The 27103-nt window shown below is 44.0% G+C and overlaps 1 protein-coding gene and 1 long non-coding RNA gene across 7 annotated transcripts in view; both read left to right on the top strand.

Moving 5' to 3' along the window:
- The first annotated feature begins 561 nt into the window (after positions 1-561).
- Positions 562-27103, top strand: part of AXDND1 (axonemal dynein light chain domain containing 1) — an 80039-nt gene continuing 53497 nt past the window's right edge. For 2 of the 6 annotated variants that reach the window (XM_084772428.1, XM_084772433.1), the window contains exons 1-12: positions 786-844; positions 1221-1353; positions 2497-2669; positions 3033-3136; positions 10978-11098; positions 13784-13866; positions 15819-15875; positions 16964-17066; positions 18247-18368; positions 22009-22149; positions 23136-23240; positions 25249-25369. In XM_084772428.1, coding sequence (XP_084628554.1) covers positions 1257-1353; positions 2497-2669; positions 3033-3136; positions 10978-11098; positions 13784-13866; positions 15819-15875; positions 16964-17066; positions 18247-18368; positions 22009-22149; positions 23136-23240; positions 25249-25369 — 1227 coding nt within the window. In that variant the 5' untranslated portion in view covers positions 786-844; positions 1221-1256. Of the gene's footprint in view, positions 674-785; positions 873-1220; positions 1354-2496; positions 2670-3032; positions 3137-10977; positions 11099-13783; positions 13867-15818; positions 15876-16963; positions 17067-18246; positions 18369-22008; positions 22150-23135; positions 23241-25248; positions 25370-27103 lie in introns of those variants that run through there. The other 4 variants (XM_084772431.1, XM_084772432.1, XM_084772430.1 and 1 more) reach the window with 4 other exon arrangements.
- LOC311592450 lies at positions 3181-5864 on the top strand. Its single transcript, XR_014777414.1, has 3 exons — positions 3181-3535; positions 4504-4864; positions 5036-5864. It is a non-coding gene; the product is annotated as an uncharacterized lncRNA (long non-coding RNA).

Below are 27103 nucleotides of genomic sequence, written 5' to 3' on the forward strand. Positions count from 1 at the left end.
TTTGGTGGCTCATAGTAATAACCATAGCACCTGAGAGGGCTACAGAAATTCTTCTCAAGCCCCACCTGGCCTCCACCTTCCCAAAAGCGAACGGCCACAGTAGAGAGTAAGCTAAAGAATCAATGCCACCGCAAATGCAAATCGGGGGCCGTTTATTTACTAGTAACTTGTAACATAATCCCTCCATTAGCTTAGGTAAGAGAGTCCTACTCAGTTATTTGTCTTCTCCTTCAGCTACTGGTGGTATATAAAGCTGCCCGAAACTAAGATGAACAGCACTTATGAACATGAAATAATTACCGAATGCATTAAAAACTTGCACAACAGAATTGGAGTGTGTGTTCCTTAGCTTACTCCTCCTCCCCTCTTTTTGAGACTAGGTTCTGGGTAAGTTTCCCCGCTGACTCAGAACTCACAGTACACTATGCTAACTTTGAACAGAGTAGAAAACGGAAACGACTCACACCTGCGTCACCTTCTCGTGAGGGCGGGGCAGGGGCGGGACCGTGTGTGTGTGGGGTCTCTAAAGGAGCGTGGTCTGCGCTTGCGCAATCCGCAGCCGGAAGCGCGACTACAAGGGGCTGTCCCATTCCAAGACAACAACCCGACTAAGTATTTGTCTTCCTTATTGCTACTACCCATGACAAAAACCACACGGGAACATCTAGAGAGTGTAAAGACTGCTTTTCTTCTTTTTCTTCTTCTTCTTTTTTTTTTGACGGCGCCGCCGGAGGCAGCTCGGACCACAGGTTGCTAGGACACGGGGTCCTGCGTTGTTATGACGACGCAGGGCGTTCTAGGAAAGGGCCGCTGATCGACTCCTGGCGGGAAACACAATTTGTGGGTACAGCTGCGGGTGTCCGTGTCTGCAGGTTTTTACTGAAAGGACCTGGGGGGGGGGGGCTCTCCTCACTCGAGCCTGTGGAGCTGGACCTTTCTGACCTTCCCGCGGTCTGTAGGGCGGTGGAGCCTGATTCTCCCCGGCTGGGCTCTGACTCTGAGCCACCCATACAACCTCTCTGTCTTGTCAGGTTATCCTAGAGAACACTGAGGGCTCCCCAAAGAAAGAAACCATGCTAGATGAATTCTGAATTCTAATCTGAACAAAAACACTCAAATGGTCTCCTCGTCCATTTGCTTTGTTTTGCTTACAGAATTACAGAGCCGCTTGAAAGGTCCCAACAACGATTTTGATTTGTTTCTGAATTAATTTTCTGCAGGAGTATTTCTGAGAGTGCTAGCAGGCACTGTTTATTATGTCTCTACACAAAGTGTCGAGCACTTCGCTGAACTCCCCATCAGCACCCGAGGTCAAACAGTCAAAACTGAATGTTGTCAAGGAGGAGGCAAAAGGTAAACTTTAAAGATGCCCTGGACAGAACCTTCATGGCCACTGACAGAATTCACAACTCATTCTCCTCTTCTTCTCTGGCCAGCTTGGACAGTCACCAAATCAGAATCCTATTTCCTCTTTGTTTAAATAGTGACAGCTGAATGAAACCATATCGCTTTGGCTTCTTGCTCTCTGACTTTAAGGTAGCTTTTAGAATGAAGTAGTGTAGCTATGATACACAGCCTAGTACACTACGCCTATTTGTAGAAGATTCAAGAATTTTTCTGAGACTCCTCAAGATTTCCATCCTTTGGGTTGGGGCTTCGTGGCGCATGCCTTTAAAGGCAATCTCTGTGAATGTTGAGGCCAACCTGGTCTACACAGCGAGCTACAGAACAGTCAGAGCTACATAGTGAGACTCTGTTTCAAGGAAAAAAACCCAAAACAATTTATGATAAATGGAGACCTGTGCTAGACTAAGAATCAAGTACAGTCACCGTTTTATTCTTACTCGTTAGATGTACACTTTCTCCAGCCTTACTGCCACTAAAGAGATTTTTGATTGGTTATATTTTGCTACATTTCCACCAAACCTTTTATTATTTAGAGGTACAGATGATTCGACTCAGGGACTTACACATTCTAAGCAAATGCTCTACCCTGACTAACTACATAGTCGCTTTTTATGTTGAAACAGGGCAGTCCCACGGAACTGTCCAGGCTGGCTGTACACTCACTCTGTGGCTCTTGCCATGTTCTCATACCCTCCTCTCTCCCCTCTTCCACCCTTCTGTGGGCAGGATGCTGTGCTGTGTGTGTTTTGTTTTGTTTTTAAAGATTTATTTATTATGTATGCAGTGTTCTGTCTTCATGTACACCTCCCGCCAGAAGAGGGCACCAGATCTCATTATAGGTGGTTGTGAGCCACCATGTGGTTGCTGGGAATTGAACTCAGGACCTCTGGAAGAGCAAATAGTGCTCTTAACCTTTGAGCCATCTCTCCAGCCCCGCTGTGCTGTGTTTTAAGTAGTATTTGTTGCTGGGCTTGTCCACGAGAAGCGCCCTTCCTGTTACAAACACACCAGATTGATGAGGCAGTGTGGGAAACTTTTAAGTCCCCAGGACACTCCACTAAGAGCTTTTCTTTCCTCTTACTTTTTTAGGGCTTCCTGAGCTGCGGGAGAAGAAACCCATGGTGGACCATCTCAGACCCCTTCCTGCTGCCTTTAAGAATGAATTCATTCCCGAGGAAGTGCTCCTGTCTCTGAACTCTGCAGCCAACGCTGGCCCCTGTCCTGAAAACTTACTGCCTACTAAGAAACTTAAAGCTCCAAAGGTTCGTATACATATACTTAGCACTGATAATTCCAGAATTTCAGAGGCTGAATCAAAAGCACTGCTACGAGTTTCAGGCCAGACTGGGCTACACTACGAGAGAACCTGTCTCAAAAAACAGATCAAAAACTCCTCATGTCTTTTTCGCAAATGTTTCCATTGCTTGAGTATTTCCATTAACATATTTATTTACCAGGTATATTATTGAGTCTCTCTTAATAGTCTATTTGCATTTATGTTTTTGAATAAGCCTTCTGTTAAAGCATCCAAATGCCCTTGATTTAAATAGTCACGTCAGTAACATTTTCTTTGGCTAGAGCGCCCTCTGCTGGACATTTATGGGTTTTGCTTTGTTTTCCATTAGGGTGCCCTTCCGCGGCTTGCAGACCATGTCTGGCACCACCCTGTCCGAAGGCATAAATTCAAATACCTGATTGATCATCCTGTCTCCCTAACAGGAGCTGGAAGGTAAAGAAGGAACAGAGTGGGAAGCATAAAGATAGAATGATTTTCTCATTTTGTGTGATGGTCTCGGGAGAGGGCAGAAGGGCAATCCTATAGCATTACGGATTGTGGGACTTGCAGTATCACTGATGAGTAATAATTCTGAAAGCATATATGTATGGTTATTAGTAGCAGCTACGAATGCTGGCTGGACATACTTTTGGCTGTTGAATATTTAAAGATTTATTTACTTGCTTGTGTGTGTGTGTGTGATCCTGTGCATGTGACATGTCATGTGTGTCAGATCAGAGGACAACTTGGATGATTCAGCTTTCCCCTTCACCATGTGGGTTCTGCAGACAGAGCTCAGGCTGTCAGGCTTGGTGCCCAAGAGCTGTGATCCACTGACTTCTCCCGCGCCTGGTTTGTTGATTTTTTTGTTTTTCTGTTTTGTTTTTGTTTGTCTGTTTTGGTTTTTTTGTGCATGCACTTGAATACTTCTTCCTGCCTTTTCCTATTTGCTTGTTTGTTTCACTGTATTAAAAGGGACAAGATCCAACAGACATAAGTACAGCTTGCATCTATAGGTGTCCCTTTTTTTTTTTAATATCTTACAGGAAACATGATGTGGAAAACGTTGATGAGTAGGTTAATTTCTCAGGTCTTTTCAAAGGGAACCCTTGACCTTTCATACTGTTTCAGATTAAATCATCAAACACTATTTATTATTTTGTATCATTCACAAAAATACCCTGTCAAATTGTGTTCCACGGAGATTGCAGTACTTTCCACTCATCAAAATCTCCCCACATGCTTGGCTTGCACGCCGTGTTCCTCTGGAAGTTGCCACACTTAAGTAGGCTATTTAATCTTACTGAAGAGACTTTTCTCATCTGTGAAAAGGGACAAGTAGAGTGGCTCAGTTTTACGTGCGTGCAGGGATACTGGAAAGCAGAGAGGAGAGGGTGGAGGCCGGAGCATGTCCAAGCACATCACGCTATTTAAGTGTAGAGTATTATTGCTCAGCTGTGCTGCAGCATTTAAAGGAGCGGCAGAAATGTGGCTGGGGGCTTTTCATGTCCTAAAGATTCTGTATTTTATGCCTTCAGCTCACAGTTTATGATCATTAGTGTAGTAATTAGCAGTTGTGAGCTGTTTGGAGTACATTGAAAAGTTACCTAGTTATATCTGAGTGTGGCAGTAAACTGACACTAAAGGTTTTAGTGTTAAGTGATTTTTAAAAATTTTATCTTATTAATTTATTCTTGTTACATCTCAATGGTTATCCCATCCCTTGTATCCTCCCATTCCTCCCTCCCTCCCATTTTCCCCTTACTCCCCTCCCCTATGACTGACTGAGGGGGACTTCCTCCCCCTTTATATGCTCATAGGGTATCAAGTCTCTTCTTGGATATTAAGTGATTTCTGAGTGGAAGCTCTTAAAATGTGGACATCAAGTAGCAGCAACCCCCAATCCTAGTAGTAACCCTGGGACTTGTGAATATGGATCTCAGCATACGCCCTGTCCCCAATCCTCACTATAACCCCAGGACCTGTGAGTGCAGATCTCAGCCTTTGCAGCTGCTCTTCTGGGGTTAAAGACAGAGAAATTATGGCTTTTGTTAGTGAGCTCAGCAAAAGTACCAGACTCCGAAAATAGAAAAGGAAGGTGATTCAGAGGGTCGGGAGATGAGACCAAACAAGGATGGCAGCAGGGACGAGCACAAGTCAAGGAAGTTAACTGGAAGCTGGGCCTTCCGGGGACAGCTAGGCCTTCCGGGGACAGCTAGGCCTTCCGGGGACAGCTAGGCCTTCCGGGGACAGCTAGGCCTTCCGGGGACAGCTAGGCCTTCCGGGGACAGCTAGGCCCTCCGGGGACAGCTAGGCCTTCCGGGGACAGCTAGGCCTTCCGGGGACAGCTAGGCCTTCCGGGGACAGCTCAGCTGACATCCACCAAAGAAGCAGTCCCAGTCCCAAGGTCTCCAGGAACGAAGTCTGACGACAGCGGGATAAGGACTGTCTTTCACAGCACTCTTGTTGTGGAAAAACACTGTGATTAAAGCAACGTAGGAAGGAAAGCATTCAGTTCATCTTACAACTCTCAGGTCACACGCCATCACTGAGGGACGACAGGGCAGGAACCTGGAGGCCGGAGCTGAAGTACAAGCCGTGGATCCCCGGATGAACTGTGATTACTGCCTTGCTCCCTATGATCGTTCAGTTTGCTTTCTTTTTCTTTCTTTCTTTTTTTCTTTTTCTTTTTCTTGTTTTTTGGTTTTTCGAGACAGGGTTTCTCTGTGTAACAGCTCTGGCTGTCCTGGACTCACTTTGTAGACCAGGCTGGCCCCGAACTCACGGAGAACCACCTGCCTCTTCCTCCCAAGTGCTGGGATTTTAAAGGTGTGAGCCACCACCGCCCGGCCTCAGTTTGCTTTCTTATACACTCCAGGACCACCTGCTCAGGGGTGGCACTGCCCACTTAACCATTACCCGAGAAAATGCCCTACAGGCAAGCTGATGGAGGCATCTTCCAACTGAGGCTTTTCTCCCCAGCTAACTCTAGCTTGCGTCAAGTTAACAAAACAAAAGAGAACAGAAAACCAGCGCACAGGCGCAGCCATGCGTCTTCCAGGCGTCCACACTACATCTCCACTAACAACTTGATTTTGCACATTGGACCCTCACACATGGAAAATGACATACTCAACTGGTAGGGACAAACAGTATATTTAGAGCACAGCAATAAAATACAAATGAGAAAGCATTTACCCTCTAAGAATCTTTATTTGTTGGCTCTGTCAGTGTTTAATGCAAAAAATAAGTCTCGGGATTTTAAGCAGAAAATCATTGAATGCAGAAAATTGACTGCTACCAAAATTGTTGAGGCTCAGCAGGTAAAAGCACTTGCTTTGCAAGCCTGGTAACCTGAACCTGTTCCCATGCATCAGGAAAGAGAACTGACACCCCAAGATTGTTCTCCAACTGCCGGATGAGTGCTATAGTAAATATCTGTGTCTACATTTACACCCCCCCCAACACACACCAATAATGAAGTAATATATTTTGAGATATGGCCTTACTGTATAGCCCTGGCTAACCTGGAACTTACTATGTAACCAGGATAGCCTTGAACTCACAGAGATTTTTATCTGCTTCTGCCCCCCAAGTGCTGAGATTAAGGTGTCCATACCACACCAAGGGAAGAATGTAGTAGATGTAAAATTGTGCATAATTGTATATTTCTATAAAAAGGGAGGGAGGATATAAAACCTGGTGCTTATCTGAGTGTAGTGCCTGCAGCTCCTCACATGGGTGTGATGTTCACATGGGCAGCGTCACAGACTTCCTGTGAGCGCGGGAAAACCTATCCTTTTTTATTAAATTAAGTTTCAATATGACATTCTCTTTTCTTTTTTCCTCTTCTTCTTGTGTGTGTGTGTGTGTGTGTGTGTGTGTGTGTGTGTGTGTGTGTGTGTGAGAGAGAGAGAGAGAGAGAGAGAGAGAGAGAGAGAGAGAGAGAGAGTGAGTGAGAGTGTTTCACTCTGTAACGTTGGCTGGCCTAGAACTATGTAGTCAAACAAAGCCATCTGTCTGTGGCTCTTGGGTGTTGAGACTAAAGTCTCATTAGGATGTTTTCATACACATGTGTCATCAGGCTTTATTCTGATTAGTCCCCCTTCTGCAGTGCCCTCCCCCGTGCTCTGGGTGTTTTTGTCCGATAACATTTTTTAAAATGTGTGTGGTAACGCTTACTATTTTTTTGTTATGACCTCTGCATATGACATATTTTAATACAAATGACCCAGGTCACTACTGTGACTTCATTTACTTACATTTTTTTATCACTACACTTATTTATTGCATGTGTGTGCTCATACCATAGTGTGCATATGGGGAACAGAGAGCAACTTGTTGTCAGTTGTCTCCTTGCACTGTGAATTCTGGTGACCAGACTCAGTTTATTCAGTAGTTGCTTTTATCACTGAGGATCTTGCCTGCCCTAGATGACATTATATATGTTGTTCCTTATAGTTCATTAGCATTGTGTTGTGTGTTGGTATGTGTGTGTATGTGTGTGTGTGTGTGTGTGTGTGTGTGTGTGTGTGTGTGTCACAGCTTGCTTGTGGTGGTTAGAGGAAAATTTTGTTGGGTGGATTCTCCTCTTGTACCTTTATTTGGGTCCCACCTGTCATGTCTTCAGCCTTATATGGCAAGTGTCTTTACCCACAGAACTGCCTTGCAGGCCCCTAGAATCTTTTTGGAGAGACCCAGCATTGGAGTAAGGCAATTATTCAAAGGAAAATGAGAGGACTAGCACTTTGATGAAAAAGGAATGGACACCTGGCCAGCAAAATCAACCAGTGTCCTCTGTAGCAGCAGCAACATGGAGGAGAGGATGGATAGGAGCACAAAGCAGGCCAGAGTCGGCTTTAAAGCTGGATGGAGGGATGCATGTTGTTTTATTTTATTTATTTATTTTCGAGACAGGGGCTCTCTGTGTTAGCCCTGGCTGTCCTGGACTCGCTATGTAGACCAGGTTGGCCTTGAACTCACAATGATCCACCTGCCTCTGCCGCCCGAGTGCTGGGATTAAAGGCGTGCGCCACCCTCCCCACCCCTGCCCCGGGCGCATGTTGTTTTAATTGAAAATCACTGATCATTCTATTTTACTAATAAAGACTTAGGAGCCAGATGCTGGGGTGAAAAACCTGCTAGCTCAGAGAGACAGAGAAAGCACTCAGCTGACCTTCCTACTCAGCTCACATCCCAATGGAGAAGGCCCAAAAAGCTCACTAGCTCAGCTGACAGCCCAGGAGGAAAAGGTCAAAAACTCCAAGGCCAAAGGCTTGCTAGCTCAAAGCCCAAGAAGCCAAAGGCCAAGGAGCTGAGGAGCTCAAGAGCTAGAGAGCAAAGCTAAAATCCCAAGCTAAAGAGCTAACGTGCCAAAGACCCCGTCTATTTCTACATGCTGTCTTAAATACCCCTCAACTCAAAGTCCCTCCTACTCCTTAATCCCTGTCAGCTGGTTTCTTGATCCATCTCTTGACCTGGGATTAACTGTATTAAATCCTGTGTACTGAGAGCTCTTGGATTAAAGGCGTGTTTAAAGCTGACTGAACCACACCTTAATCACCTATTTACAATAATCAGAAAGTTCTTGGATTAAAGGTGTGTTCCGGCCCAACCACAAGGAACAGGGATTTACAGTTCATTCTCAGGGATCACTGGCAGATTTTTACAATTCAGAATCTCAGGGATCACAATGGGATCAAAGATAGGTTTTCACAGTTCACAATCTCATGGATCACATTGAGATCAAATATTACACATTAAATACATGATGCCTTAGGAGGATAAGTCTGACAGAAGTATATAAGACATACATACCCTAGACATGTTGGCCGTAGCTTGGGTATCCAGGGCAAAGGACGGGAAGGGGTTGAGTATTGATGCTGAGATTTTGGTGACAGCCTTAGGGAGCAGAGGAGGGTGAAACAGTCTACAGATTTGATGGCTTTGACAATGAAGAAAGTGTAGACCATGGTTCTCAACCTTCCAAATGTGGGAGCCCTTTAATTCAGTTCCTCGTGTTGTAGTGCCTCCAACCATATAATTGTTTTATTGCTACTTCACAGATGTGATTTGCTACTGTTGTGAATCATGATATGAATATCTGCTATGCAAGGATGTCCGATATGCTGTAGAGACCAAATCACTGCCATTTTGTGTTCAAGGCCTGAGAACCACACACACGCCCCCATAACCTGGAGTTCCTCATGAGTTTCAAACATACAGCTAGCAACTGTTCCTAGGAGCTTGCATTTGAGGCCAACCAATCAGAGCCACAGGTCACGGCAACCAGGACATACAAAAAATTCCCTCTTGTGATCTGGCCATGGTCCCCTTGCTTAGCCCTGGTCCCCCAGCCAATCAGCCTAAAGGACTGTATCTCTCCAACCTATCATGTAACAGCGAGGCTTGGAAAACCCCAGCCCCTATGGGTTTTTTTCCCTTTAAAAACCCTGCTCCCCTAGTACTAGGGGCCGACATCCTCCCTCCTCATGAAGGGGCTGAACGTCCAGGCTCTGAGCTTGAAATAAACAAGACCCTGTGTGATTTGTATCTGGCTGATTCCTGGTGGTCTTTGGCAGTCTCATGACTTAGGCATTACAATGCATCACCTGTAACAGCACCATTTGACCCCCCCCAAAGGGGTCACAACGCAAAAGTTGAGAACTACTGGCATAGAGGAATGTGCAGGACACAACTTCTAGAGGACACAGAAAGTCCCAAGGAGCGGCCTCTGGGGTTGACAGGAGAACCAGGACTGTTGCAAACACGGGGAATCCAGGAGGTTGGGTTCAGACAGGAGTGGTCCAGGTGGGAAAGTATTCTAGATTGCAGTGTCAGAAGGGAGGTGCCGTCTCTTCTGCAAGGTACTATCAGGAAGTTTAACAGAAAGACAAAGATGATAGACAGAAGCCAGCTAGCTGCCTCATGATGACACAACAGCAATGCATGGTCACCGAGAGATTTTTAGAAGGGACAGACTTGTTACGAATGTTCTGGTAAGTGTTTGTCAGCTCAGCACAAACTAGAACTACCTGGGAGGAGTGGCCTGTGGGGCATTTCCTTGATTAGCAATCTTCTCACTAGAAGCAGCACCCTCCCTGGGCAGGTGTTCTAGGTCGTATAGGAAGGCAGGTTGAGCAATCCATGGAGAGCAAGCCAGTAAGCGCAGTTCCTCTCTAGGCTGTGCCTCAGCTTTCCCTGATGGCCGCCTGGGACCTGAAAGCCAAATAAGCCTTTTCCTTTCCCAGGTTGGTTTTGGTCAGTATTTTATCTATTTTATCACAGTGGCAAAAAGCAAACCGGGAGAGGGAGTGTCTTAGAGGGCAGTGGACGTTTTCTACAGAAGTTTCCAACGGAATGAGATTCTGGGGCTGTGGATCAAGACAAGCTTCAGCAACCCACAAGCGGCTGGAAAACTGGGGAAAAGAGGTTCATTGGAGGTTGAAGGGGAGGAAAGAGTCGGTGACCTGATTGGGAAGGCTGTGGCAGTCAGGAGGGAGAAGTGGGCAGATTCCTGTCTGGTGCCCCAGTCTTGTACGAGCTGGGAAGTGCTGGGCCAGGTGTCGGAAGGTTTACCTTGCAAACTCGGAGGGGCCTCCACTCAATAAGCCGGTGCTGGATGCTAAATCCAAGGTCACCAACCAGGAGAGTGACCACAGACTCCAAAAGCCGTGGACCCTGCCAGAGTGAGCCTCAGCCAGTTCTTCTGTGCCCACCCTTCTGCCTGCCTTGCTTGCTTCCTCCCCCTGCCCCGTGATTTAAGCTTCTCCACCCAGAGAGTTCAGATCCAATACTGTTGTACCTTGATTAGGCAACTTTTGTTGGAAGCTTATGCATTTTCTGTGAGTTCTGTCAGCTGTGGTCCCTTAAGTGTCCTTATATGGCAGTGGTGCTAAAAGTGACATGCTGAAACTGAAGAAGAGCCAGTCCATTGGAATGAGAAGGCTACAGTCTCAGAGTCTCTCCAGACAGTGCAGGGGCATTGTTGCTGTAATCAAAGATTATTCGGTTGGTAAATTGCTATCGTCATTCTAAAATAATGGACTCACCTTCTGGCCCAGAGCTGTGTGAAAATCAAAAAACATTTATTCAATGAAAATCACACTTCCTTTTTCCCATGTTTTTAAGAAAAAGATCAGATAAGCAGGAGGAAAAAAAAAAAAAAAAAAAAGAGGTAACCAGAGCAGTTTTGCTGACTAAAAGTCACCATTTTACCAACTAGTAGGAAGTGTGTGACTGTATTCACTCTTAGAAAATTTGACTTCTAAAACATGTTTTTCTTATTTTTTAAGGGATATTTCTTTTCTGTATGATGTTAAATATGTAAGAGGAGAGGCCAGGGAGAAGAGACTCTGCCCGCCAGGTGCAAGCAAGTCCTCTCAGCCACAGGGTAGTGCCATGGTGCCTCATAATGTAAGTGCGGAGGGTCCCTCTCACTCTTGGCTTTTTAGAGTATTCCCCTAAGCTGACAGTCTGCATCAGACCACAGCAGCCTGCAGTGCTCCACAGCCCACGTGCATCCTGGTTAATTCTTTACAGAAGCAATTACTGGGAAAATAGAAGGCTCTTCTAAGCCATGAGTACGTGCTCACTGATCTTAAAAGCAACAGTTAACTGGTTGGGAAATGGCTGGAGATTTCAAGACAGCCTAACTGACTGCCCTGTGCTTAGAGGTAATCATTCTTAAGCAGGTATATGATGGAAAAGAGCAAGTCAGGCAGAAGAGATGCCAAATGTACAGTTTGAAGAGAAAGAGAGCACCAGGAAACTTAATGATATTGCCAAGGCTTGTGCTGAGGGCCTGACTCACACTGAGTAAGGGGAGGGGAGGGATGAGCCCAGCCCCTGGGAGTTCAAGGCTAGCCTAATTTACATAGCAAGTTCCAGCATATTTGGGGCTACATAGAGAGACCCAATCTCAAAAAAAAAGAAAGAAAGAAAGAAAGAAAGAAAGAAAAGAGGACGAGGAGAAAGAAAGGAGGGGAAGGGAAAAGGAGAATGAGAGGAGGAAAAGCCATCAGCCATCATTTGTAGCTCTGAACTTTCCCTGGGAAGGGAAAACCTAGTCTTTCTGATTTGGTACCTTTATTTTTCAGAGTCCATTTTTAAAAAGTTCTTTTATTATAATTTATTCACATTACATCCTGATTGTTATCCCCTCGTTCTTATCTTCCTGTTCCCTTCCTCCCTCCCTTTTCCACCCTAGTCCCCTCCCCTAGATCTCTGACAGGGGTGGGGGTGGGGTGGGGTGGGGTCTCTCTTTCCCCACCGTCTGATCACGGTTTATCAAGTCTCATGAGGGTAGCCTGCATCTCCTTTCTCTGTGTGGCCACAAGGCTGCCCTGTCATGGGGCACTGATCAAATAGCAGGCACCAGAGCTTCTCCTCCCCCTCCCCCCACCCCCCACCCCAGCTCTCCACACACATGGAGCATGAGCTGTCCATCAGCTCCATCTGAACAGAGGGGCTAGGTACTCTGCATGCATTGTCCTTGTTTGGTGCATCAGTTTGTGCAGGCCTCCCTGGGTCTAGATGCATTGGCCTTGGTGGTTTCCCTTTGGGGCTCCTGACTGTTTTGGGTCCTTCCACCCCTACCCCCCAACTCTTCCATACAACTCTCAGCTCTCTGCCCAGAGTCTGGCAGTCCCAAGCCCCCACTGGGTGGAGTTTCTATGTTGGGCTAATATCCACTTATAAGTAGTACGTACCATGCCTGTCTTTCTGGGTCTGGGTTACCTCACTCAGGATGATCTTTTAGTTCCATCCATTTGCCTGCAAATTTCAACATTTCCTTGTTTTTGATAGCTGAATAGTATTCCATTGTGTAAATGTACCACAGTTTCTTCATCCATTCTTTGCTTGAGGGACATCGAGGTTGTTTCCAGGTTCTGGCTATATAAAGTTGCTGTGAACATGGTTAAGCAACTGTCCTTGTTGTCTGGTGGGGAATCTTTCAGGTAGATGTACAGGAGTGGTACAGCTGGGTCCTGAGGTGGCACTATTCCCAATTTTCTGAGAAAGCGCCAGATTGATTTCCAAAGTGGTTGTACAAGTTTGCACTCCTACCAGCAATGGAGGAGTGCTCCTCTTTCTCCACCTCCTCGCCCCAGTGATGTACCTCCTTCAGTAAAAGCCACACCTCACCTCCTTTTCTTCTTTCTTTCGGGTTTTCAAGACAGGGTTTCTTTGTGTAGCACTGGCTGTTCCAGAACTTGCTGTGAAGACTAGTCTGGCCTTGAATGCGTAGAGATCCTCCTGCCTCTGCTTCCTGAGTGCTGGGATTAAAGGCATTTACCACCACCGCCACCCAGTTTATATTGCAGCTCCTAACAGTAGCAACATTACATTTGTAAAGTAGCAGCAGAGTAATTTTATGGCTGGGTGGGGGTGGGGGGTGGGGGGGTGGGGTGGGGGGAACAAAGCATGAGGAACTGCATTAAAGGGTCATAGCATTAGGAAGGTTGAGAACCATTGATCTAGATTTTGGTATTTTTGAAGGATCTTAAAATTAGTCCTTAAATACCAGGAAATGCTTATTATACCAGGAGAAAATCTGTCCTCACATTCATGCTTATTTTTCCAATGTATGTCCAACTTAAAACAGTTTTTGGCCTATGCTATGACCCACATTACTAATATTATTATTTATCTTATAAAAATCTCTCAATTTAAAATGAGGCATGGTAGTGCACACCTTCAATTCCAGCACTTGGGAGGCAGAGGCAGGCAGATCTCTGAAATTGAGGCCAGCCTGGTCTACAGAGTGAGCTTCAGGACAGCCAGGTCTACACAGCACAGAAAAACCCTGACTCAAAAACAACAACAAAAAAACAAGTCTCTTAATTTAGAGTTGGGCATGGTGGTGCACACCTGCGACCCCAGCGGTTCTGGGAAGCAGAGGCGGGAGTCCCAGCCAGGCAGGGTTACTGTAGTGAGTGAGAGCCTGTCTCAAGAAGGCAGCCAACAGATCCTCAGTCACCAGTGCTGCTCCAGTGTCTCAGCTAAGTAATGGCAGCCTGTCGGGATAGGGACAGAAATGTGTGTCACTCAAGGTGTTTTCTCACGTGCTAATATGTTCATCCTTTTCTTTATAAGCAGAAGACATTAGCAGACACGTTGGTTCCTGAAGAATTTCATATTGTGTCGAATACAGGCGTTGTAGGCTTGGAGTATTATGACGAGTGAGTACTGTGGTGTTCTGTTGAATATCTGACCAGCGCTGGCCTCTCCTCTTCATACTTAGCAGATGCTGAGAAGAGCACACCCGTTCTTCTAGGGAATGTTTGGGCGAGCTGCCCTAGTACCATCAGGAAAGATTAAGACAGAAGCAAAGGCAAGGTCACTTAAGGAGATGGGCCTAAAGGTTCCCGCTCTCTCCCTCCTTCCTCCCTTCCTCTCTCCCTCCCTCTCTTCCTTTCTTGTATTCTGATTTTCTTCCTTTCTTTTTCTCTCGTCTTCTTTCTCCTTCTCCTGTTTGTTTTTAGAGCAGAGTGAAGCAAGAAAGAATTCCTGATAGTTGACTCTAAGGGAGGAATACAAGAATTTTGGGTTTTCATGATTAAATAGTTCTGTAACTTTTCCCTTCACCTAAATTTTAATATTTTAAAAAGTGGAACTTTAGGAGAGAAGACGCAACACTTAGGACCACTGGCTGCTCTTGACGAAAACCCAGATTTGAGTCTCAGCATCACAATTTACAGCTTCCTACAACTCCAGTTCTAGGGGATTTGGTGCCCTCTTCTGGCCTCTGACATCATCTGCAGGCTCGTGGTACACATACATACACTCAGCCATACTCACATACCCATGAAAAATAAATCTTTAAAGCAATGGACCTTCGAGTTGTGTGTGGTGGTACATCCCTGTCATCCCAACACAGGGAAGCTGAGGCAGAAGGATTGTGAAGTCAAAGTTGTTTTTCTTTTTCTTTTTGGTACTGGGGCTTGAACTTAGGACTTTGTACATGCCAGCAACAGCTCTACCATTGAGCCACATTCTAAGCCCACCCTGCCATCTTTGAAAATGCCAAAAAGAACTGTTGTTGTTGTTGTTAATTACACCTATTTATTTGTGTGTGCTGTGGGGGGATTACACATTAGAGAACAGCTTTTAGGAGTCACATCTCCCTCCACCATGTGCCTTCCAGGCATCAAACTCAGGTGGTTGGACTTGGTGGTGAGTACCTTTATGTGTTGAGCATCTTATTTTTTTGGGGGTGGGGTAGGGTTTCTCTGTGTAGCCTTGACTGTCCTGTACTTGCTTTGTAGACCAGGCTGGCTTCGAACTCACAGAGCTGCTTGCCTCTGCCTCTGCCTCTGCCTCTGCCTCTGCCTCTGCTGGGATTACAGGCACCACTGTGCCTGGTTCTGTTGAGCATCTTAAAAGTCTTAAAAAAAAAGTCTTATGTAATTCAGATAGGTCTTGAAAGGAGATGAGCTTAAACCAGTCCTCCTGCCTCTACCACCCATGTGTTGGGATTGCAGGCCAGTGTCTTTGTTTGTTTGTTTGTTTGTTTGATTTAATGAATCAAGGAGAATTTTGTATTTTGATATATCAAAAAATGGAATTAAATATCTTTTACCAAAATTGTTTCACATATGATCACTGTCATATATTTCTGTGTTGACCTTTAAGGATGATGTTGTATACACATAAAGGACCTTTAAAAAACTGTGTGTGGGGTAGGGGGGCTGAAGAGATGGCTCAGAGGTTAGGAGCACTCTCTGCTCTTGCAGAGGTCCTGAGTTCAATTCCCAGCAACCACATGGTGGCTCACAACCACCTATACTGGAATCTGATGCCCCCTCCTGCCCTGCAGGCATACATGCAGATAGAGCATTCATATATATAAAATAAAAATAAGTAAATCTTAAAAAAAAAAATCGTGCCCAAGATTCTGAATCCTATGAGGCCTTAGCTTGTCATGTTGTGATTGCTCCCATCTCTGCTCCTCGAATGAGTCCCCAGCAATTTCTCTAGAGAACATGTGCTTCTTAGTGGAGGATGGCTCTCAGGAATGAACAGGTCAGGCGGTACCCGCCCTCCTTTCCTCGTCCGCTCTCTCTGCCCAGGGCCTAGGTTCCTACCACTGTCCTACACTCTTCTTAACATTTCCCTTCTCTGTGTGTTGCAGCAAATACACCACTCTCCTCACAGACAGTGAGAACAGGCTGCTGCTCTTCCCATCCATGTAAGTACAGGTGATTTTCTAAAGTGTTTCTGAGAAAGAATAAACTACATACACATATGTTCCTTTTCTTGGTGTTTTGTTACCCAAAACTGTTCTAGTCATAGCAGAGACCCAGGAAGGTAACAGTTGCCTGTAAGACCATCATTTAATTAGCTGTGTTCCTGTGGCCAATTGCATAGTCAGACAGCATACATAGCATGGTACTAAAACTATAGTGTGCTTTTATGTTCTGTACATCAAGAGTTAGACTCTCTCTGCATTGCTGTCTTTCTTTCTTTCTTTTTTGTTGTTGTTTTTTTCTTTTTTTCAAGACAGGCTTTTTCTGTGTAGCCTTGGCTGTCCTGGACTCACTTTGTAAGACCAGGCTGGGCTCGAACTTACAGAGATCTGCCTGCCTCAGCCTCCCGAGTGCTGGGATTAAAGGCGTGCACCACCACTGCCAAGCTCTTTTGTCTTTTCTTTTTTCTTTTTTTTTTTTTTTTGAATTTTCGAGACAGGGTTTCTCTGTGTAGCCTTGGTTATCCTGGACTCACTCTGTAGACCAGGCTGGCCTTGAACTCACAGCAATCCGCCTGCCTCTGCCTCCCGAGTGCTGGGACTTTTGTCTTTTCTTAACCTTGGAATAACTCAGTGTTAAAGCTTGGTATTTATGGTTCCCTCCTTTCCCCTTTGTTCGTGCCATCCCATATGTGCTGAGAGAGCATCTTTAGGGCTTATTAATAATAACAATAAAAGATAATAACTACTATTATTATTATTGATTTTTGAGAAAAAGTTTCTCTGTAGTCCTGGCTATCCTAAAACTCCCTCTGTAGACTAGGCTAGCCTTAAACTTAGAGATCCACCTGCCTCTGTCTTCTGAGAAAAATTTTTTTCTTTTATGAAAAAAAATTACACTATTTTAATTTTCATTGTTTTAAACTATGTTACTGGTATACCACTAAATAAATATATCTGGGCCTAACCCTTTAAATAGTCCTTAGTATTCCATAGTCTGTATATTTCCTGAAACACTTTATATTTTTATTTTCATCTGAAGATGACCTGATGAGATGTCATTTTCCTAAGTCTGTCCCTTTGATCTTTAGGAAACCTAATAAAAGAGTAGAAGTGATCCAGCTGGGTGAGGTGATGGAAACTATGCTGGAGAGGGCTGGAGTGGAAAATGAGGAGTACGTAGGACCAACCAAGGTAACTGCTAGCCAGAGCAACCTGTGGGTAACAGAGTGTTCTTGGAAGGCAGAGTGCTTGCCTAGAAATCCAACTCTGCTATTTATTAATGGGTAGCATGGGTAAAATCTCATGTATTTGTTCCTCAATTTCCTATTCTATTGGTTAGAAGTAATAATAGTACCAGTCACATCTGGTAGTGATCAGATGGGGGTAATTTGCACATCTTCCAATATCTATCCTTGTACTGGTACATTTAAAATTGTCTTTACTGGATGTTTTGTTTTGGAATAGGATCTGTGTAACCCAGGCTTGCCTTGAACTCACTATATATCAGGAGGTGGCTTTGAAATTTTGTAGATGTTCTTGACCTTCTGACCCTCCTGTCTCCATCTTTCATCTTCCAAGGGTTCCAAATAGACCCCAACACTTATGTGGTGTTTGGGATTGAACCCTAGGGCTGATAAGCACTTTACCAACTGACTCATGTCCCTAACCGTTCTCTTGGTTATAGCTGGTCATGATGGCATAGGTCTATAGTCTTCTTAGCACTGGAAGGTTGAGGTGGAAGAGTTTCAAGTCCCAATCTAGCCTGAGCTATATAGCAAGTACTTATTTGAAAACAAACAAAAAGAAAAGGCTGGCAAGATAGCTCAGTGGGTAAAGGCCCTTGTCTCCAGATCTGATGACCATGCATCTGATCAATATGTGATGGATAAGATAGGATTACCTCATATTCAAATTTTATAATTCCCCAGTTGTCCCTCTAATGGGTTTTATAAGCTATCTCCACTCAGTCCAGGATCCCAGGGTGCTTTTAGTTGTCATTGCTTTGAATAGCTTCAGCCGCAAACAGATCACCAGCATTTCTTTGCTTTTCCTGCCCTCAATACCCTGTCATCCATAGGCTATTTTGCTTATAGAATCTGCCTCAGTTTGTTTCTGTGATATAGGCTCATGATCAGAATCAGGATTCGTTCTGGTAGGTACAGTACAGAAGTGGCATTGATATTTTCAGTGCATCACATAAAAGCATCCAAAAATTAGCTAGATTTTATTTCTGGATATGTAAATATGTGAATGAAATCACAATAAGTCAACAAGGTTCTACTAAACAATGCTCACTGTCAGTGTACTTATTCTTAAAGAGATTCAGCTGGTCCCCAGTGATAAGCGCTGCTTGTCTGGCTTGCCTCTGCAGATGCACCAACTGTTGCATGTGCTGAAGCAGGAACAGACCATTTACAACACAGTATTTCATGAGCTGATTCGACAGGTCAGTGTGGATTGTGCAGACAGAGGAGAGCTACTGTCAAAAATCAGGTTAGAACTGCTAATGGAATGCTCCAGGTTCCCCACTTCAAAAATTGTAATTGTAATTATTAGAACATATTAGTTACTCAAGTTAATAGGATTCACTGGACTACTGCCATACATACATTTTTAAAAATGTGTTTGAGTTACGTGTGTATCTACTTGAGAAAGCTACAAAAATATCTCTATGGTATTAATTTGTATTTAGTTTTAATTTCTGTAGTAAAATCTTCATCTTGGTTTAAGCTCTTGGTAAAAGTCCGAGCCTTTGTTTTCTCTTCTGAGTGAAGGTTTCCATGTTCCTATCCACTCATAAAGCAGTGCCTACTCGGTGCCCAGTATTGAGAGGTTTGATAGGCGTGTGGAAGATCTAACTGAACAACTGTTGACCATTGAGCCAGCTCTCCGATGTTTGACAATTATTGGAACAGAACCTAATGTAGCTCAGGTTGGCTTCATACTTGTTATATAGCCAAGGCTGGCCCGGAACTCCTGGAACAAGAGGTATGCACCACCATGAATGGCTGTGGTGAGATTTAAACGAGAATACAGAGCTGGTGAATGAATAAAGGCCCTGCAGGTAAAGTGCTTGCCATGCATGCCTGATGACGTGAAATCCACAATGAAGGAGAGAACCAACTCCAGAAGTTTGCCCTCTGACCTCCACATGTGCCATGTCACCTACACACCTGTGAGTACATGCAGCCCTATCTCAGAACAATAATGACTATATTAAACTTAAAAATAGAAACAGAAATAAGTGCTCAACATATGTAGTTATTAATGGTGAAGATGATAAATGCTATTGTTACTATAATAATCTTTCTTATGATTTTGGTTTTATCCAGAGAGTTGAAAGACTACACTGGCCAAAAAGTCTATCTGTATTTCACTTTCTATGGAACCAGGGGGAGTAGTAAGAGCTTTCTGAACATCTCTTTCTTTTTTAAATACAGGATCTCACTATGTAGACCTGGCTGGCCTTGAACGTGTTGTTAAATATCTGTTATATCATCATCATTATCATCATCATCATCATCATCATCATAATCATCATCTTCTTGAGTCAGGTTCTCACTATGTAGAGCAGGCTATTATTTTTTTTAAATATATTTTTACTGATTTATTCATATTACATCTCAATAGTTATCCCATCCCTTGTATCCTCCCATTCCTCCCTCCCTCCCATTTTCCCCCTACTTCCCTCCCCTATGACTGTGTCTGAGAGGGACCTCCTCCCCCTGTATATGCTCATAGGGTATCAAGTCTCTTCTTGGTAGCCTGCTATCCTTCCTCTGAGTGCCACCAGGCCTCCCCATCCAGGGGACGTGGTAAAATATGGGGCACCAGAGTTCATGAGAAAGTCAGACCCCACTCTCCACTCAACTGTGGAGAATGTCCTGTCCATTGGCTAGATCTGGGTAGGGGTTTGAAGTTTACTGTACATATTGTCCTTGGCTGGTGCCATAGTTTGAGCAGAAGCCCTAGGCCCAGATCCGCCCATCATAATGTTCTTCTTGTAAGTTTCTAGGACCCTCTGGGTCCTTCTATTTCCCCATTCTCCCATGCTTCTCTTACCTAGAGTCCCAACAGGATGTCCTCCCCTCTGTCCCACTTTCCTGATAAGTGAAGACTTTCATGGGACATGCCCCTTTGGCTAGTGTCCAGATATAAGTGAATATATACCATTTGACTCTTTCTGCTTCTGGGTTAAATCACTCATTATGATCATTTTTGTTCAATCCATTTGTCCACAAGTTTCAGGAATTCCTTGTTTTTCATAGCTGAGTAGTATTCCATAGTGTAAATGTACCACAGTTTCTTTATCCATTCTTCTACTGAAGGACACTTAGGCTGTTTCCAAGTTCTGGCTATTATGAATACGGCTGCTATGAACATGGTTGAGCAAATCTTCTTGTTGTATGCTGGAGCATCTTCTGGGTGTATTCCAAGGAGTGGAATAGCTGGGTCTTGAGGAAGCCCTATTCCCAATTTTCTGATATAGCGCCAGATAGATTTCCAAAGTGGCTGTACTAGTTTGCATTCCCACCAGCAATGAAGGAGTGTTCCTCTCTCCCCACATCCTCGCCAGCCTGTGGTATCACTTGAATTTTTGATCTTTGCCATTCTGATAGGTATAAGATGGAATCTCCGAGTTGTTTTGATTTGCGTTTCCCTGATGACTAAGGAGGTTGAGCATTTCTTTAAGTGTTTCTCAGCCCTTAGATATTCCTCTGTTGAGAATCCTCTGTTTAGTTCTGAGTCCCATTTCTCAATTGGGTTATTTAATTTGATGGTGTTTAATTTCTTGAGTTTTTTTATATATTTTGGATATTAGATCTTTGTCAGATGTGGGGTTGGTGAAGATCTTTTCCTGGTCTCTAGGCTATTGTTTCATTCTGTTGACAGTGTCTCCTGCCTTACGGAAGCTTCTCAGCCTCATGAGATCCCATTTATTAATTGTTGACTTTAAGGCCTGGGCTGTTGGTGGTCTGTTCAGGAAATTGTCTCCTGTGCCAATGTGTTCCAAGGTCCTCCCCACTTTTTCTTCTAACTGACTTAGTGTCTCTGATTTTATGTTGAAGTCTTTGATCCACTTGGATTTGAGTTTTGTGCATGGTGACAAATATGGGTCCAATTGCATTTTTCTACACGTAGACATCCAGTTAGACCAGCACCATTTGTTGAAGATGCTATCTTTTTTCCATTGAATAGATTTGGCTTCTTTGTCAAAAATCAAGTGACCATATGTGTGTGGATTCATATCTGGGTCTTCGATTTGATTCCATTGATCAACCAGCCTATTGCTGTGCCAGTACCATGCTGTTTTAATTACTGTGAGCAGGCTATTCTTGAACTCACAAAGATCTACCTTCTGGTACATAGGAGAGACTGGGATTAAAGGCATACACCATCGTACCCAGCCTATCAGTTTCTTTTTAAAAATATTTTTATTGTATACGAGTGTGTCGCGTATGTATGAAGGCACAAGGAAGTCAGAGGTCAGAGGACAACTTTGCAGTCAAGTGTCTTCTTTAGCTGAACATGAGTCACTGGGTTTGTGTGGCAAGTGCCCTCATTTGCTGAGCCACATCTGCAGTCCAACACGCTTCCCTCTAGTGTGAGTTGTTATTCTGAATTTCCTCCTCCCGCTTCTGTCTGGTCTGAGAAAATAGAGCCAAAGCCATTAGAGACTGGTTGGGGAGAGGAGCACATAGAATACCATGAGGAGTGCCAAACTGGAATAACACAGGACAACAGCCTACAAGGTCTTTTTATATTTAGTCGGCTTGAGGAAAGTGTCATCTATGAATTCAACTATATAAAGGTCTCTATTCAAGGCACCCTTGCTATTAATATATACATATATGAATGACATTGTTCCTCTCTCAAAAGAGTTTATAATTTAGAAGAACTAAAACATGTCCGTGTTTGGGTTTTTTTTATTGTTGTTTGTTTGTTTGTTTTGTCTCAGACATTGCTTATATTGCTAACAGCCATGTCATATCTCTGTTTCTAACTCTCAAGCTTCGGGAGAGGAGCCTGGGTTCCTGCATGCCTGTTGGCTATTTCTTTTCCTAGCATTACTTTCTTGCTTGCATGCTTGCCATGTGTCTTTTCTCTCTCCTTCCATTTGTTTCTCCTGCAGACAGAAATATACACAAATGCTTGACCAAATCGCCCGGCAGATGATTGAGTTTTACAAAGATTTGGTGACTCAGAGGATGATGGACCAGCGCATCCTAGAAGAACTGTATAACTTCAAGAATGTGATTGAGGAATTGACCAGGTGAAAGCTTTGAAAGCCAGAGCCTGTCTTTTCCTTAGTGAATGATGACCGTGAAGAGGCTGGTTAAAGGGGAAGGCACTTTGCTTTCAGTGCCCAGCAAGAAAACCAGGAGACCGGGCTGCAGTTGGTAGAGAAGCAGAGGATGGGTTACTCATTTTAACTGAAAGCCAAAATTCTGTCTACGTTTGATAGAGAAGAACCTGTTCCACATTACAGACACTTGTCTCTATGTCCAGAGCACTTCCATGATTGTAGATGCTAAAGTTCAAATTCCAAAGAAAATAAATACAGGGCCCAGGGGTCCCGCTCAAATTAAGGCACCAGTCAAGGACAATACAGGCGGTAAACTTTAACCCCCTACCGAGATCTAACCAATGGGCAGAACATTCTCCACAGTTGAGTGGAGAGTGGGATATGACTTTCACATGTACTCTGGTGCCTCATATTTGACTATGTCCCCTGGAGGGGGAGACCTGGTAGCACTCAGAGGAAGGACAGCAGGTTACCAAGAAGAGACTTGATACCCTATGAGCGTATACAGGGGGAGGTAATCCCCCTCAGGAACAGTCATAGGGGAGGGGAATAAGGGGAAAATGGGAGGGAGGGAAGAATGGGAGGATACAAGGGATGGGATAACCATTGAGATGTAACAAGAATAAATTAATTAAAAAATGCTAAAAAAAAAAAAGAAAATAAATACAATAGAGCAATCATGGTTAGTGGGCTGTTATGGTTAGTGTTGTGTTCTAGAAGATGCCACATCATTCTGCCTCTTCCTGTCAGCCCAAGTACATTGTCAAACCTGAAAAGATTCTGTCCATCCTGTGCACTGGGGGTTTTGGTTTGGTTTATGAGGTAGAAAAGGAAGGGGGGAAGACACACAGTAATTGAGATTATGTGTAAATCTGATTTGTAGGGGAGAAACTTTTTGGAAGTTTCTAACTGTGAGTTTGAAATTTCTTTGCTCTTCGCCCCCACCCCTCAAGGGAACTTTGTCTGGTTCGGGCTCATGACAAGAAATTAACATCAGAAGCAGAGAAAGCTCAGAAGGACCTGGCAGAAGCTCTTCTGGAAGCAGAAAAGAATGCCAAGTGAGTTGATCACGTTTATATTGCTTGATAATGGAAAGAAGAGACAATCAGTTCGCTTTCCCAGGCCTCGGTTGTCCTGTATGTAAAATCCAGGTGGCATTAAGGTTAAAAGGGACCTTCAGAGCGGGGCGGTGGTGCATGCCTTTACTCCCAGCACTCAGGAGGCAGAGGCAGGTGGATCTCTGTAAGTTTGAGGCCAGTCTGGTCTACAAGGCGAGTCCAGGACAAAGGGAGTTCCAGAACAGTCAAGGCTACACAGAGAAATTCTGTCTTGAAAAACTTAAAAAAAAAAAAAGGCCCTTCAGGTGTCATCTCTGGGTCAGAGTCCGTTAATGAAGCCATATGGAGACACACCACTTTTATGTCCTGCCCCTGACCTGCCACTCTAATGGCACATGTCACAAAGGCAGACCCTTATAGAATTAATGTGGCAGCGCAAAGAAATGAAAGTACTTCTTGTATTCCAAGAGACTGGAGCTTTTGCTGGGTCACAAGCCAGTGCTAGTAACATAGCCTGAGGCCTCTCAAGGCTGATATCCTGCTGTGTATCAGCCTGAGGGTTCAACCTGCCTTAAGAGAACACGTAACAACGAGCCTCACTTGCCTTGGATTTCCCAGGTAGTAAACTCTTACAACTTAAGCTAATGCACAACTGTGATCTTACTTTCTGTGCTCTTCGATGCCCTGATCCAGAACAGTGCATGTGTGTCATGACATCGTTTGCTGGAAACAGCAAGTCCAGAGATTGAAAGCAGTCTTCTAAAATGAATATCCATTGTGGACATTGGTTGGTAAACAATGATGTTTGTAGTCTGGCTCACTTGGCGTTCGTTGGAGCCGGCGACTTCATTCATTGTAGACCTTTAAGTGTGCCCAGACTTTAATTCTCATAGCAAAGTTAACATCAATGAGGAGAGTGTTATTTGTTACTGTTTGAGTTCATGTCCTGTTGCTGTGAAGAGGCACCATGACCACAGCAGCTCTTATCCAGGGGCTGGCTTACAGGTCAGAGACTTAGTCCATTATCATCATGGCGGGAAGCATGGCGGAGTGCAGGGGAAGGAGCTGAGAGGCCAATAGGCAGCAGGAAGAGAGAGAGACTGGGCCTGGCTTGAGCATCTGAAGCCCCAGAGCCCACCCTCAGTGACACACTTCCTCCCACAGTGCCACTCCCTGCTGACCAAACATTCAAATCTATATGAGTCTCCGGGGGCCATCAAACCACCACAGTCACTTTGTAACTTTCTCTTTCTTTTTCTTTTTTCTTTTTTTAGACAGGGTTTGTCTGTGTAGCCCTGGCTGTCCTGGACTCATTTTGTAGACTAGGTTGGCCTCGAACTCACAGAGATCTACCTGCCTCTGTCTCCTGAGTGCTGGGATTACAGACATAGGCCATCATGCCTGGCTCACTTTATAACTTTTATGTTTATCATTTTTATCACATTTACGTGTGTGTGTGTGTGTGTGTGTGTGTGTGTGTGTGTGACACATACGTGAAGGTGAGAGGACAGTTTAGAGGGTTAGGAGTATTGAGATTAGATGCATGTGACAGCACCAGACTCTGTAATGTTGTTCCTGGAAATGTGAACATCAGGCTTGCAAGGCTGCTCTTACTCATCCAGCCATCTTTTGGAGCTTATTCTGAATTTTTTGTTGGCTACAGTGGTCTTTAGAAGGTTACACTGGCCTTATTATTTTTATCATGAGTATCATAATATTTGTAAATATAAACTTTTAAAACTTCACTCTAAAAAGTGTTACCAATATATTCAGCAAGTATGCCATCGTTACCTTATGAAGGAACAAGTTGCTTATTCTCATAACAAAAATATATTTAAAGTATCTAAATAGTTCCAAGACAGTCAGAGCTGTTACACAGAGAAACCCTATCTCGAAAACCAAAAACAACAACAACAACAAAACAAATCAAACTAACCAACCAACCAAACAAACAAAAAACATAAAACAAAATAAAGTATCTAAATAGATATTTCCTAATTTTTCTCAGGATAGTGGAAGACTACCACGACCTGTACACATTACAGAGAGGGAGGATGGAGAGCGATATTAAGCTGCTAATGACAGAGAGAGACATTTGGAGCTCGGCCACATATGAACTGGCCCTAAAGGTTTGTTCCTCTCGCTTTCTACTCAGATCCTATATCGACTAAAGTTTCATTTGACATTTTTTGTTGGTTTTTTTCAAGACAGGTTTCCTCTATATTACAGCCCTGGCTGTCCTGGAACTCAATCTGTAGACCAAGCTGGCTTCAAATTCATAGAGATCTGCCTGCCTCTGTCTCCCAAATGCTGGGATTACAGACATGCGCCATCACCACTCAACCTGTTTGATAATTTTTAATAAAACACACAAAAGGTACAAGAAAAAAGAAAGTGTATATTTATTTATTGATGAATATCATAGGCTTTGTGGGCACAGAAAGATGGAAAATCTCTTTCCTATGCTGGGTAACTATCTAGTGTGAAATTCAGGGCTGTTTTCCTCTTTAACCAGAGCCTGGTAGCTATGCCTCTAAATTCTTTTCTCTCTTCTGGTTTGGGCATATATTAAAACCTATAGCTTTATTTTATTTTATTTTTGGGTTTTCTTTTTCTTTTCTTTTCTTTTTTTGTTTTTGTTTTGTTTTTGTTTTTTTGTTTTTTCAAGACAGGGTTTCTCTGTGTAGCCTTGGCTGCCCTGGACTCCCTTTTGTAGACCAGGCTGTCCTCAAACTCATAGAGATCCGCCTGCCTCTGCCTCCTGAGTGCTGTGATTAAAGACTGCCCAGCTTGGTTTTTCTTTTTCTGAAAAATATTTTATTTACTTTTAATTTATGTGCATTGGTGTGAGGCTGTCAGATCTTAGAGTTAAAGACAGTTGTGAGCTGCCATGTGGGTGCTGGGAATTGAACCCGGGTCCTTTGGAAGAACAGGCAGTGCTCTTAGCCACTGAGCCATCGCTTCAGCCCCTTGTTTTTGGTTTTTCAAGACAAGGTTTCTCTGTGTAGCCCTGGCTGTCCTAGAACTCGCTCTGTAGACCAGGCTGGCCTCTAACTCACAGTGATCCACTTGCCTCTGCCTCCTGAGTGCTGGGATTAAAGACATGTGCCTCCAGGCCTGGCATTCAACCAATTTTTTGAAAGCATCGATGCACTAAAATAATAAAATGCTTGCAAAACATGTTCAAGAATATGCTAAGATTATGAATCAAGTTGTGAGGTTTTATCCCAGCGGTTCAACATACACAAATCAATAAATATATACAACATATAAACAGACAAAAATCACAGAGGTATCTCAACAGACACAGAAAAGGCATTAGAAAGAGTTCAACATCTCTTCTTGATAAAAAGTCCTCTGGCTGGGAGGTAGTGGTGCACACCTTTAATCCCAGCACTGAGGAAGCAGAGGCAGGGGGACCTCTGAGTTTGAGGCCACCCTGTTTACAGAGCAAGTTTCAGGACAACACAGAGCTAAACACACACACACACACACACACACACACACACACACACACACACACACACACACACAAACACCCCCCAAACAACAAAACAGAAACAAAATCCCATAACAAAGTCCTCAAGAGACAAGGAATAAAAGGAAAATATCTCAATACAATAATGACTATCTAAACTTTAAGTGGGGAAAAACTGAGATGGTTTCCTTTAAAATCAGAAAAGAGGGTCTGAGAGAATGGCTCAGTCAGCATAGTGCACAAGGATGAGTTCAGTTCCCAGCACCCATGTTAAAAATCCAGGTGTGGTCACATGTCTTTAAGCCCAGCACAGGCTGGGGGCTGAGCCAGCCAGTGACGGTCAGTCCAGAGAGAGACCTGTGTCAGAAGATGAGGTGGAGGGGCA

This window comes from Acomys minous (assembly GCF_964271855.1).
Source record: "Acomys minous genome assembly, chromosome: 1".
In the NCBI taxonomy this organism is placed as follows: domain Eukaryota; kingdom Metazoa; phylum Chordata; class Mammalia; order Rodentia; family Muridae; genus Acomys; species Acomys minous.